At 40.1% G+C, this 14947-nt stretch overlaps 1 protein-coding gene across 1 annotated transcript; it reads right to left on the bottom strand.

The window, feature by feature from the left end:
- Positions 1-3107: 3107 nt before the first annotated feature.
- Positions 3108-7025, bottom strand: LOC129250288 (uncharacterized). Its single transcript, XM_054889923.1, has 2 exons — positions 5968-7025; positions 3108-5901 (listed from the first exon to the last, which is right to left on the bottom strand). The coding sequence occupies exons 1-2, from the start codon at positions 7023-7025 to the stop codon at positions 3108-3110; spliced, it is 3852 nt and encodes a 1283-aa protein (XP_054745898.1).
- Between the last annotated feature and the right edge of the window lie 7922 nt (positions 7026-14947).

Below are 14947 nucleotides of genomic sequence, written 5' to 3'. Positions count from 1 at the left end.
GAGACAGAGATAGAGATAGTCCTGTGAGAATTTTCCAGATTCTTTGGCAAATCTGTATATATCCTCCAGCTTTAGAGAGCGAATATTACTAATTCTCATAACATCGGGACCCAATACTCGTAGCCGCGCTCTAGCAAAGGCAGGACACTCACTAAGTTTTAGCAGAAAGTTTGACAGTTTACTGTTCGGACTTGTCAGAAAACACTTTGCAGTTCTGCAGCGTTCTAGACCGGACCATCGCTCTTTATGTAGATTGCATACATAAGCGCTGATCCAATTCGTGATTCCTGCGGAACTGATTCAAATTATTGGCTCTGGCCCCTGTGGGGGCACCGCTGATCCACGGTTGGCCAATTCATCGGAAATTTCGTTTCCTTGAACACCGAAGTGTCCCGGAACCCATATAAGTACAAACCTGTTTTGTCTTGCGACAGGTTTGCTTTGCGTTCTCCAGGGCCTTCAGTTCAGCCTGACTGTCACTGAAGACTCCAATCTGTCTCCCGCTCCATCTCCTCTAATTATCCATTCGGCTACTTTCAGGATGGCAAAAACTTCTGTCTGGCAAACAGTTGCCATTTCCCCCATAGCATAGAGATACTTATTACTATAGTTTAAGTACCATCCGGCTCCAGACCCTATTTCATTTTTGGACCCATCGGTAAAGAAAATATCCGTCAAACCTCACGCAATGGAAATCTGAAATTAAATTTCCTTCCAAATGAAACTGTGGGTATCAGGTCATCTTTAGGTGCCAAAAATAGTGGATACTGCTCCGATAGCAACTTAAAGATTTCTCTTTGTCCCGAAGTTCCATCTGCGTGCCAGAAACCATATTTATGGAGTCAACAAATTGCTTTTATTGCTTCCTGTTGTATCTTAAGATCAAGGGGGAGCAAATCAAGCATTGTATTTAGGGCATCACCAAAGGTTGTCCTCTTGGCACCCGGATTGTGGACTTAACCATGCTCCGTCGCCACCAAACCACAGAAGCCTAAGTGATAATTGGTCTGATAAGTGCTGTGTATATCCATAGGACCACAGCATGTTTCAGACCCCAGGTTTTACCAAAGGCTCTACGGCATTGCTGAAAATTTTCAATGCACGATTCACCTTCAGTGAAACGTGTGTCTCCCAAGTCAGCTTCTTATCCAAGACTACTCCTAGATATTTAACTTCATCGGAAAGGCCAAGTGTCACACCTTTCAGTGTTGGAAGACTGAGTCCATCCAATTTCCGTTTTACGGTAAACAAGACTATGGTTGTTTTGTTCGGATGAACGCAAAGACCTTGTCTCATGCACCAGTCATTGATTTTGTCAAGAATCCTCTGAACTTTCGTGCAAAGCTTCCTTAAGGATTTATCCGATGTTAGCGCACAGACATCGTCCGCATATGCTTGGACATGAAAACTGAGTTTCGAGATGCAGGCTAATAGAGAGTCTACGACAAAGCACCTCAGCAGCGGAGAAAGAACACCCCCTTGGGAACATCCTGCTTGGCCCTGACTGTGATTTGTTCGTCACTGCTCCCACTAGCGGTGAACAGCCTCTCATGAAATATATTCATTTTACAATGGTTTGATTAACTCCGTGTCGTTCGGCAGAAGAACATATCGAGCCGAAAGTGGCATTATCAAAGGCCTCCTCAATGTCCACGAACACGCCCATTGTGTATTCGTCAGCTTCCAGCCCTGCTTCAATCTTGCTAACAAGATCGTGTAAGACTGATTCACATGATTTTCCACTCTGGTAAGCGTGTTAATTTTTACTAAGTGGACTTCTCGGCAATACCCCCACTCGAATACGTTTCTCCACCACTCGTTCCAGACTTTTCAACATGAACGATGTCAAACTGATTTCTCTAAAACTTTTTGCCAGGGAATATTCATCTTTTCCTGGTTTTGGAATAAATACTACTCTTACGCGTCGCCATTGGGATGGTATATAACCAAATGCAAGACAGGCTGTGAAGATTCTTTTCTGGGTCTCAATCAGCCTGTCTCCTCCTTTTTTGAGCATAGCTGGATATATTCCGTCAGGTTAAGGGGACTTAAAGTTCTCAAAGGAAGACAAGGAAAACCTTATCGATTCCTTTGTCAATATCCGACTAGCAATATACCAGCTGTACCTAGAGGTACCACCGTTGCTACCGTTATTGTTTGTGCCACTCTCTACTTCAGAGAGAGTTCTACTACCCGGAAAATGGGTTTCGAGTAGAGCATTAAACGCTTCCGATTTGGAAATGGTGTATGAACCATCAGGTCTTCGAATGGAATCCAGCCTTACTGAGCGGTCCAAATGAAGGACCGTAAAAAGTCTCGCTGTTTCCCTCATTTTTTCGACGTTACTGCAGATATTTCTATAGGATTCAAGTTTGGCTTTCCGTACTTTTTTCTTATATTCTCTCTGTGCAAGTCGATGATAAGCCCACTACTCTTCTGTTTGGGTCTTTAAGGCCTTATTAAAAAGTTTTCTGGACTGTACACGAAGCTTCGACAGTTCAGGGTTCCACCAAGGAACAGCTTTCCCCTGTCTGCTTTTCCTGACTAAAGTACTGTACGGACAAACTCGTTTGTTTGTCCGGCGGTAATGCTGAGAAAAACGTTATAATTCAACGAACTCCAAAAGTGTACTGTTTTATTTTGCATGTAGGCTTGCTTATATACATACACATATACTTAATTCTAAAGGTTCTAATTCTAATTTGGTCCCCTTTAATCACCTGATGTTCAAGGTTGGTACCCTTTAATCACCTGATGTTCAAGGTTGCGGGAATGCAATGCAGGGGCGGATCAAGTGATGCGGTCAAAAGGGCGCTCATAATATGACCAATCATGTGCAGGGGCGGATCAAAGGATGCGGTCAAAAAGGGCGCATATAATGTGACCAAACATCCCGGGCCCGTTGAAATGTATTTCAAGCAGGTAGTACAGCCATTTTATGACCCAGAATTGAAGACGTAGTAATGCCACCAGTGCTTTAGCACCTGCATGGTAATGCGTGATGTGTAAATGTCGAATATAGAGCTCCACGAAGTAGCATTTTCCTGGCAATATGATAGGGTGTTTCTGAAAATCTGCCAAATCTGCTAGCTCAAGACGCCCACCAACTATATTAGCAGTAGACGAAAACCACCATGAATCTGCAGAAACGGGTTGAGAAATTTAAGTTGCCCAGATATTGTTTTGTTTTGGTTGATCAGCCGTATTTCGTCAGCGAAGTGCTGTTGTTGCACATTCCAAACAATGCACCACAGCGCTTGCTTCAAATCTTGAGGTGATAGAGTTCCTTTGTCTAGGTGAGTTTCAAGCGGCCTGCTTGTTAATTGATGAAAACGAAATAGCCAGGCTACAACTCGTAAGCAATGATTGTATGTACTGTTTCTCTCAAGCACCTTCAAAATGTAGTTTTCTTCGATGACTGCTTTAAAAGCTGACTTACGTTTTTCTCGAGAAACTTCTTCCATATCGAGTTGGCCACATTGATTGCTGGGCCAGTTTTCGGGTTCAAGTTGTAGGAATGATGGTCCTGAAAACCAAATTGAATTGTTTAGTTCAAGTGCAGTACAGCCTCGTGACACGATATTAGCCGGGTTGCACTTTGTTGGGACATGCCGCCAACTTGCATCTGCTGTGAGATCTTGAATCTCTGACACTCGATTACCGACGAATGTTGATAGGGTAGCTGAGTGCAGTTCAAGCCAATGTAGCACAATTTGTGAATCAGTCCACAGAAACACAGTGGTGTTGGCGTTGAATAGAGGTTTTATTTTTGCTAGTAGACGTGCCAACAGCAAGGCGCCACACAACTCGAGTTTAGGTAACGATTGCTTCTTAATTGGAGCTACACGCGACTTGGCAGTCAAAAGGGTGACAGTAGGTTTGCCTTCTGTTGATTTCGAGCGAAGATAAATAGCACAGCCATAGGCTCGAATGGACGAGTCACAAAACCCATGAATTTGTAAAGAGTTGTGATTTGTTGATCCAGAATACCTTGGAACTGAGAGCGTACTCAGATGAGCTATGTCCTTGAGAAATCGTTCCCATGCCGTTTGTAGGTTCTGCGGCACCGACTCGTCCCAATTCAGCTTGAAAAGCCATATTTCTTGTAGTATGATCTTTGCAGTAATAATAACCGGAGCGAGAAGTCCCAAAAGATCGAAAAGCGCTGATGCAATAGATAAGATTGATCTCTTAGTTCCACGTCCATTCACAGGTTGTTTCGACTGAAAAGAAAATAAGAAAATATCTCGTATTTGATCCCATTTTATACCTAAAGTGCTCGTTGTAAAACTTTCGTCGATATTTAAATCTTTCATGGTGTCGTCTTCTCGAAATTTAGTGTGGTTTGAATGCCACTTCGCCAAGGGGAAACAACCACGCCTCAGTATCTCCGTGACTTCGTATTTGATTCGCGATAGCTCTGCCAGGGTATCGGCACCGCATAAAAGATCATCAACGTAGAATGACGTTTTAATTGTACTGGAACCGAGCGCATACTCCGATTCGTATGCATCAGCAATGTAGTTTAGGCTCTGTACAGCGAGATAAGGAGCGGACGCCGTACCATATGTTACCGTGTTTAACTGGTAAGTGCGTATTTCATCGTGGGGCGTACTTCTCCATAAGATGTATTGGAATTTGCGATCGTTCTTATCCACCAAAATTTGTCTATACATCTTTACGATGTCAGCAGTAAGTGTGTAACGATATAATCGAAACCGTAGTAGCAAGATGTATAGATCGTTCTGCAGAGTAGGCCCCTCAGCAAGAATATCGTTGAGTGATCTTTGGGTTGTACTCTTGCAGGAGGCGTCGAATACTACCCTGAGCTTAGTTGTTGTGCTAGTTGGCTTCAGGACATAATGATGAGGCACATAGTAATGTGGATTATCGAAATCCACCTTTTTAACGACGCTCATATGCCCAAGGCGGGAATACCCTTCCATAAATGCGATGTATCGTTGGTGAAGGTCAGGACAGCGCGTTATACGCCGCTCCTGAGCAATAAATCTTCGAAGTGCAGTTGCGTACGACTGGCCAAGACAATGAGGGGCCTCTTTAAACGGTAGCTTGACAACAACTCTCCCCTCGATGTTTCTCTGCACGGTTTGCATGTAACTTTGTTCACAATTCCTTTGCTCAGTGGTCCACATGTCTGCCTTTGATGGTTCATCCAGCTTCCGTTGCAAATTGGCATCCACTGATTCCTCAACCGAAAGTAGGCAAATTGATGATGAATTCTCTATAGGTCGTTGATATCGGCCAGAGACGACCCAACCTAATAAAGTCTTCTGTAGTGACGGTAACCCAGGTGCTAACTTTATTTGCCCAATAGACAGGATGTCGAAAAAGATTTCTGTGCCGATGAGTAGGTCTACACGTGTTGGCTTGAAGAAATTTTCGTCGGCGAGTTCAATGTTAGCCGGCAAGTTCCAAGATGTGATATTAAATTCAGCCTCTGGCTGATAAGCGATTTGCGAGGTAACATGGAACGATAATGGTGTCTCATAGTCACACATTCGAGATTTGACAGTGGCAGATGTCTTGTGTTTGATGTTTGTTACCGAGTCCCCAATGCTCTGGATTTCAGCGTGGTGCCTTTCCCTTGGGAGGCGTAATTTTCGGGAAAACTCCTCGGTAATAAAATTTACTTGGGAGCAGGAGTCGAGTAGCGCTCTACCCAACTGAAAACAGCCAGACGCATCTCGGATGAGTACCACTGCAGTTGCTAGTATGACTTGGTCTTGTGGCGATTTTTCTTGATGTGTGTGCGCAGCTGCAGTACTTACAGGTTGCGTTGGTTGCTCAAGTGATGATGTAGGAAGCGATACTGACTGCATTTTGTTTGAAGTAGGAGCACGATGAAGTAGGCTGTGATGAGAACGAGCACAATGTTTACATCTGAATGCGGACGAGCAATGTGCTAGTTGGTGTTTATTAGACAAACAATTTAGGCACAGACCTAACCTTTTAACCTCTTTGAAGCGGTCAGCAATCTCCATTTGCTTGAAGCGAGAGCAACTGCCAATCAAGTGGTCTGAATTAGAACATAATGCGCAAGAGCGATTTGTACATGAAAACGAATAGCCCTTACGTGGCGGCTTATTCCTGTTTTCCTGTTTGTAGCTGGATTTTCCAGAATCACCAAACGAGAGGGAGCCCGATGCTGACTCTAAAAACTGACAGCGTCGTTCAAGAACCTTTGCGCACTGTTCCCAAGATGGTAGCGATGTGAAGTCTAACGACTCCTTCCACTTGTTTTGCGTTTCTTCATCAACCTTGTTCATTACAAGGTGAATGAGCAGTAAATGCGAAATGTTTTTATGAGAGCCGATTGGCAACAGGGAACTATAAAGTGCAGACACGTTGTTGACCAAACTTTGTAACTGAGAAGTACCACCTTTTGCAGCAGAAGGCAGCTCGAATAACGACTTGATGGTTTCCATGAAGATGAGCGTGCTATTGTCGTAACGGGACTTTAATCTGTCTAATGCCTTTGAGTAGTTCTCGCTGGTGATTTGGAACGCCTTCACAGTCTCCAAGGCCTGTCCTTGTAAACAATTGAGGAGATGGTTGAACTTCTCAATATTAGACAGCGATGACTCATTTCCGATGACGTGCATGAATGATGCGATGAAATTTTTATATTCTGAGTATCTTCCACAGAATACGGGTAATTTTAATGCTGGTATTTTTGAATGCGAAACAGGAATTGCTGCTGTTGATTCACGGAACGTTGAGTTGTGTTCATCTTCACCGAGCTGCATTTGGATGTTTGAACGGATGGTGACGTAGAGGTCTTCCAGGTCACCCCGACCATTGTCTTCTGGATCGAGCTTCTCGATTTGCGTTTGATAGCCCAACCCCTGCTTAAAATAGGAATCTAAAATTCCGAGTCGACACTTGAGTTCGATGGGCGAAAGTATTTTTCCAGTTTTACTTTCGCTTGTCTCCACTATTGTCCTTATGCGGGACATGTTTTTCCGGGTTAGTAAGCGCTGCTGCTTGACTTCTTCCAGCGACATGATTCACCAAATAAATTTTGCGAAAAGGTATGGATGTGTGATTTGCGAAATAACAAAACGATGAAAATGCTGAGCCGAAAAATATTTGGTGGTTGGTGAATCACTGCAGTAAAACTTGAGTTTTATGCCAAACAGCAGAAGTTGATAATAATCCACGGTTGCGAAAAATGTAATTGCTGAACCGATATTTATTCCGTTATCAGCGATTACCACTAAAAATTAAGACACACTATATGTATGCCCCACGTTGGGCGCCAGAAAATGTACAGACAAACTCGTTTGTTTGTCCGGCGGCAATGCTGAGAAAAACGTTATAATTCAACGAACTCCAAAAGTGTACTGTTTTATTTTGCATGTAGGCTTGCTTATATACATACACATATACTTAATTCTAAAGGTTCTAATTCTAATTTGGTCCCCTTTAATCACCTGATGTTCAAGGTTGGTACCCTTTAATCACCTGATGTTCAAGGTTGCGGGAATGCAATGCAGGGGCGGATCAAGTGATGCGGTCAAAAGGGCGCTCATAATCATAATCATGTGCAGGGGCGGATCAAAGGATGCGGTCAAAAAGGGCGCATATAATGTGACCAAACAAGTACCTTCTACTTTCTTAGTAGCATCTTCAATCATTTCTATTGATTTGAGTTTTTTCAGGTTTGGTAATCGCTCTGTTACAAGCTCACCTTACCTGTCCCAGTCCACATTTCCAGGATTCCTACCGGAAGGTACTGATATTCTATCAATTCCCAGTCGGAATTCGATAAGACGATGATCAGAAAGAGAGTCCTCTTCCAAAAGTCACTATCGGTTGATTTGATTTCCAACTGACCTACTGGTAAGTGTTAAATCAATCACCTCTTGTCTCGTTCTGGTCACAAAAGTTAATTTGTTACCAGTGTTTTGAATGACCAAATCGGATGACAGGATAAAATCCAGTAACTTGAGAGCTTTGGGGTTGCATTTGCTGCTTCCCCACACAATACTCTGTGAATTTGCATCACATCCCACTATTAGCCCCAGATTATTGGATTCTGCATACTTGACCACTTGTCTTAGCTCCCTCGAAGGAGGTGGGCCTATATAGTTCTAAAACGAATTGGACTAATGGTTGTCAAATATTATCATAGAACAAAAACTCAAAATAAACATATCACTGAAAATTCAAGATGAAATTTACTCCGCTATTGTATATTTCAATGACAGCATAGTACAAGCAGTTGCTTCCTCTACACCAACACCGAAAATGACAAATAAAAAAAATATCCCAACTTATGATACATTAAATTGAAAATCGGCGGAAAAAGAAAACCCCGCAAAACATGGCAAACCACTAAACCACCAGCAGATAAAACCAAACTTAATAAGGAGACAAATGAGCTAAAAGTATTACTTAAAAAACACAAGGAGAGTAAACTTCGAAATTATAAGGCAAACCTGGGAACAGCAACATCTACAAATTACTCCTTATGGAAAGCAACAAAACACATTAATGGCGCTGTAATATATAAATCGCCCATCAAAACAGAAACCGGCACATGGGCAAAAACAGGCAAAGAAAAGGCCGATACCCTAGCCAAACACATTTAGACACATTTACGAGCGAAATGGATAATCAAAACATTAACATTAAATCTGATAACATAATACAATAAAAGTTCCGAAAATCAAAACAAGAAAGACCACCATAAGTGAAATTAAAAATCAAATAAAAGCGCTAAACGATAAAACAGCTCCAGGATATGACCTAATAAATGGAAAAATTTTAAAAGAGTTAACTGACGAGCATCAAAACTATCACTTTATAATAAGGTGACTATATACATACAAAACAATTATTACTCCTATCTGGAAATATGGGGAAAAGCTAAAAACACAAATCTGCAGCTCATACAGCGAACACAATCGAAAATATTACGAAATATAACAAATGCTGGTTGGTTTATTTCCAATGAAGCCATACATCGTAACTTAAACCTAGACATAATCCAAGAAACAATCATAAAATGTAGCACTAAGCATATACAGCAATGCGAAATGCAATGCCTTGAAAAATAAGTCCATTTAATGTTTTACACAACTTTAAATCAGACACTAATGGAGATAAGTACTATTTTCTTGTTTACTATTTTCAATCTATATAAGGCGTTTTTCAAAAGGTGCGCTTCAACTTTTTTCTGATAGGGAGGGCGAACGACGCAATATTTTTTATTTTTCGCTTGTCATTTGTAAACTTCATTAGTATACATTTCATCATGGAACGCTACACACTTGAGCAACGCTTGCAAATCATTGAATTTTATTATAAAAATGCGTGTTCTGTTAAGAAAGTTTAAAGTCGAAAAATCATCTTCAGTGATGAAGCTCACTTTTGGCTCAATGGCTTTGTCAACAAGCAAAATATGCGTTACTGAGCAGAAAGCAATCCACACGTGATTCATGAGGCACCGTTGCATCCCGAAAAAATCACTGTTTGGTGCGGTTTACATGCCGGCGGCGTAATTGGCCCATATTTTTTCGTTGACGAGAACGATCGCCACGTTACTGTGAATGGAAATCGATACCGCGACATGATAAACGATTATTTTTGGCCGCAATTGAATGGTATGGACTTAGACGACATGTGGTTTCAACAGGACGGGGCCACAAGCCACACAGCGCACGCTACAATTGATTTGTTGAAGAGTAAGTTCGATGAGCGCATTATTTCCAGAAATGGACCGGTCGAATGGCCGCCGCGCTTGTGTGATTTGACGCCTCTAGACTATTTTCTTTGGGGTTATGTGAAGTCATTGGTCTACAGTAACAAGCCGGCGACGATTTGTGAGCTCAGAGCCAACATTGAACGCGAAATTGCTGGAATTTCGGCCGATTTATGCAAAAGAGTGGTCGAAAATTGGGTTCAACGATTGGACTTCGTAAAACGTGCACGCGGTGGTTATGCAAAAGAAATCGAATTTCATACTTAAATGTATATGTTCAAACTCGATAATAAAAAAAAAAATTAGTTAAAAAAGTTAAACCGTTTGTGTTCTAGTGAAAAAAATTCAAAAGTTGAAGCGCTCTTACTGAAAAACCCTATATAACAATTCAGCCGTTTTTCGCGATGTGATGAACTTTACGGAGAATGACTTAACCGATTTTAACCAAACTTTGCTACATTGAAGAGACACATGTGGAGAAGGTTCGTGTTTTGAAATCTTAAGAATCGGATACCAGGGTCTCGAGAAATAGGCCAAAACGTGGACCCGGGTAACCCTAGAATGGGTTTGTACAATATGGGTAACAAATGGAAGCTGTTGCTGATTTCTGTAGTATAGAGTACTTTTCATACCGTTCCGTGACTAGGGTCTCGAAATATAGGTCAAAACGTGGACCCGGGTAACCCTAGGATGTGTTTGTACAATATGGGTAGCAAATGGAAGCTGTTGATGATTTCTATAGTAGAGAGTATTTTTCATACCGTTCCGTGACTAAGGTCTCGAGATATAGGCCAAAACGTGGACCCGGGTAACCTTTGGTTGTGTATGTAAAATATGGGTATCAAATGAAAGCTGTTGATAAGTGCTTTAACACGGGGTAATTTTCATACCTATTGATGACTAGGGTCTCGAAATATATGCCAAAACGTGGACCCGCCGTGTCTTTGCAACGAATAAACCAAACTTACACACATTGTTAAGAAAGTATTGAAAATGGGTTTCGTAAAGTTTGGTTGTAATTCGGAACACCGGCAACGCGTACAGCGTTCTTTTGAACCAGCCATAATGTCGTTTACTTTTTTAACGCTTGGGGCGGAACTGAACTGTCAAATTGACAGTGTGAGTTACAATGTGCCAATATTTCTTTCTGATTTGGACGCCATAAGAAGAAGACGTAAGTGCAAAGTGTAAACATTCTTTGAAAGTTTTTTTGGAGTGGCTTTTAGAACAGTGAATAATTTCTTACGAAATTTGAGAATTTAATGTGAAATCCGAATGTTCAAATGAAATTATGTTTTGTGGATTTATTTTTTCGGTTCATATGCGATAAGCTACGATACACCATGAGTGAAAAAAATGGTAAAAAAAAGAAAAAACAAAAGAAAATGTTAAAGGATGCAAAAGAAGAGCACGAAAAATGCGTAACTTTGATGAAAAAATTAATAGTCTTATCATGCAAATTGTTAACAATTTTCATAAGAAAAGAGATGATTTAAGAAAATCACAACAAAATAAAATAATCCTGACCATGTGGACTTGGGCTTTTAAACACATATACATCGAAAATATAATCCACAAAATTGAAAAAAAAACATGTTTTAAAATCTCAGAATACCATAATTACAATCATGTTTATTATAGTACAAATGCCAAGACAATCACGTAATCATATTGGTCGTTCGACAAATAATAATAGGCGCATGAGAAATGCCCGGAATAACGCGACATCAGAAGAACGCCAAGAACAAAAAGAAATAGTCAAACGATTGATCCAATGATTCCACCTGAATTGCCACTTGAATTCAAGCGTTTGCAACTGCGCATTCGTTTAGCATTTACAATAGCTATCAATAAATCACTAGGGCAAACTTTAGAAATATGCGAGATGAATTTAGAAGAACCAGTATTCACCCATGGTCAACTATACGTTGGCTGTTCACGTGTTGGGAAGCCAACAACATTATATATTTACTCAAAAACAAATAGAAAAACAAAAAATATTGTTTATGCCAAAGCGCTTGAATAAAGAAAACAGAAATAAATAATGTGAAAACCATATCTTTTCTGTTCTAAATCATATCTATTCTATTTTAGTGTGCCCAGCGAAGCGGTCCGGGTTTGCTAGTTCTTTTAATAAAATATTCTTCTTGAAAAAAATAGTTTTTTCAAAAAATAATTTGGGAAGCTCAGTGAAGATTTAATAGCCAGAGTTCGTGAAATGTTTGTTCTAGAGGTGTGCAGCCTCGAATCTAAATGATCATGAGTATTTCAAAGGCCCTAGCCTTTTAATTATAGATAGGTAATGCACCAGATTGTGGTTTTTTTGGCTTTCTTCTTAAATATGCTTTGATATTCGTCATTATGCTGTTTAATTAAGGGCCGGAAGTCAGTTAAAGAGTTATCGTTGTAATTCGGTAAAGGCAGTTTATCAATTTAAGTTACAAACAATATAACGAATTTATAAACTAAATCATTTGAATCTACTAAATCGCCGATCATAAGAAGTATCCAAAAATGTTTTCATTTGCTTAGCGTTCATTTTTAATGAAGCGTTATTTATATGGTGCTTTTGAATAGGTGGACTTATGTTTCCAATTTCCGTATCACCATATTGAAAGATTTGTTTCCTTTAATTTAGAGTATCTAAGGAAAACTACTTTTTTTTGTAGACGAAATGATATAAAATTTTAGAAAGATTGTATTTGCATACACCAAGGAATACATAGTGCATGATGTCACATACGATATTGTCCGTAAAATGGAAGGTTTGCAACAAATTAAAAATTTAATTTTGTTTAATACCAGTTTGTGCTGGATTATCAAGTAGTACATCGTGATTATAATTATTTTTATCTCGGAAGGAACTGGGAAACTCTTCAGAATCAGAGCGGGTTTGAAGTTTTTCTCTTCTACATATTCTGCAAAAATAATTTACAGAAAACGAAGGAACATACCCTAATGCAGTATTAAGTCCCAAGTTGTCGCCCAAAACTTGCCCTAACCTAAAACGCAGTCTATAAATCATGTCATCTCCGTTGATTTGTAGACCGTCCATTTCAAGTTTTTTGAAAATATCTAATATAGGTTTGAGGGAAGTATTAAGTCCACTATCATGTATATCACTGCTTTTAATAAATCCTGCCACAAATATATTTGGGAGTCTACTAATTTGACAATGTGAAAAACTGTACTGTAAAACTTGGAAAACTATAGTATATTCCACAAACTTTCTGTTGCCCAGATTTCGGTCCCAATGGAAATTCGTCAAGGTACAAAAAATAAGGCATGTCTACATAGTTTTCAGAATGTTTTGAGTTACGCCAAAATCGCCATTGAGAAAATGAAGATAGGAATTTTCTTTTGAAAAGTGTGACATATTTAAGAGGGTGACCTTCAAAAGACCTTGAGTTTCGAAAAAAACGCTTTATTTGAAATATTATGCCTGTTGCTATTATATCTGTTCTTGCTAAGGATAAAGAAGGGATATTGTTTAGTACAACTTCTGAAAGGAATTCATAAGAATGTATTTGTATGGAGGTTTATACAAATTTAATAGGACTATGATTAAGTTCGTGCGGTTTTTTTTCGAAATTTGAAACTTTATTGACGTAAAATGGTTACAAATTTAATATTCAAAGTATTGTCCATCGCTTACTACTACTTTTTCCCATCTTTCTGGCAATTCACGGATTCCCTTTGTGAAAAATTCGGTCGGTTTTGCCGCAATCCACGAATCGATCCATTTTTTGACTTCATCGTAATTACGGAAGTGCTGGTCAGCCAGGCCATGTTGCATCGATCGGAAGAGATAGTAATCGGATGGCGCAAGGTCTGGACTATACGGCGGGTGGGGTAGGACATCCCATTTGAGCGTTTCTAAGTATGTTTTGACCACTTGTGCAACATGTGGCCGAGCATTGTCATGTTGCAAAATAACTTTGTCGTGTCTATCGGCGTATTGCGGCCGTTTTTCTCGCAGTGCTCGGCTCAAACGCATCAATTGTCGTCGGTAGACATCCCCCGTAATCGTTTCATTCGGTTTCAGTAGCTCATAATACACAACACCCAGCTGGTCCCACCAGATACACAGCATAACCTTCAGGCCATGAATATTCTGCGCCGACGTCGATGTTGAAGCATGGCCAGGGTATCCATACGTTGCCCGACGTTTTGGATTGTCGTAATGGACCCACTTTTCATCGCCAGTCACAATTCGATGCAAAAAACCCTTTCTTTTGTGCCGTTGAAGCAGTTGTTCGCATGCCATAAAACGGCGTTCAACGTCTCTTGGCTTCAATTCATACGGCACCCAATGGCCTACCTTTCGGATCATTCCCATGGCTTTTAAACGTTTGGAAATGGTTGATTGATCAACTCCCAAAGTTTTTGCAACCTCTTCTTGCGTTTGAGCCGGATCTTGATCGAGCAATTCCTCCAATTCGGTATCCATGAACTTTGGCGGCGCACCCTCGCGTTCTTCGTCTTCCAAGCCAAAATCACCACTTTTAAAGCGTGCAAACCACTTCTGGCACGTTCGCTCAGCTAGAGCATGCTCACCATAAACTTCCACCAAGATACGATGACTTTCGGCTGCTTTTTTCTTCATATTAAAATAATGAAGAAGAAATCCCCGCAAAAACACATTATTTGGCACGAAATTCGACATTTTCAAGTGTGGTAAAAATATTGTTGTTTACGCTTCAAATAAAAAACTTATACTGACGTTTGTGTCTTACGACAGTAGCTCTCCAATGAATGTTTGGAAATGTGGATCGATGGAATAATAATCAAGTTACGCCATCTGTTGTAAAACCGCAAGGAACTTATTCATAGTCCTATTAGTTTATCTAATTCATTAAGAAAGTTATATTCAGTACCAACTTCAGAAAAGAGTGCAGAAAGAGTTTTAAATATTTCATCTAGTGAACAATAGTTTTCATTGACTTTAGGTACTGATTTTAAAAATTTATGTATTGTGTCAAAAAACTCTGTTCAACAGAATTTTTAATATCAAGTACACCTCTTCGAGAAAAATTTGTATTTACATTTGTTGAAGGAGCATTGCTCGATTTTAAATGTTTAATTAAGTCAATCCTTGTGGACAACCAAACAATTACTAGGGAGATCCTGGGGTCTCAGTCCTTGCCAAATGGTTAGACCAATCATACTGTATGGGGCACTAGTATGGTGGAGCAAATCTATTCAAAAAACAGCGATAAC

The sequence above is a fragment of the Anastrepha obliqua genome, chromosome 6 (assembly GCF_027943255.1).
Source record: "Anastrepha obliqua isolate idAnaObli1 chromosome 6, idAnaObli1_1.0, whole genome shotgun sequence".
In the NCBI taxonomy this organism is placed as follows: domain Eukaryota; kingdom Metazoa; phylum Arthropoda; class Insecta; order Diptera; family Tephritidae; genus Anastrepha; species Anastrepha obliqua.
This window is presented reverse-complemented; position numbering and strand designations above follow the sequence as displayed.

Bases quoted from the DNA above. Each gene is read 5' to 3' on its own strand.
- LOC129250288 (XM_054889923.1), bottom strand. From the start codon at position 7,025: ATGTCGCTGGAAGAAGTCAAGCAGCAGCGCTTACTAACCCGGAAAAAC. The intron at 5,902-5,967 runs GTTAGGTCTGTG...GTCCGCATTCAG, and splicing joins CGCTTCAAAGAGGTTAAAAG to ATGTAAACATTGTGCTCGTT.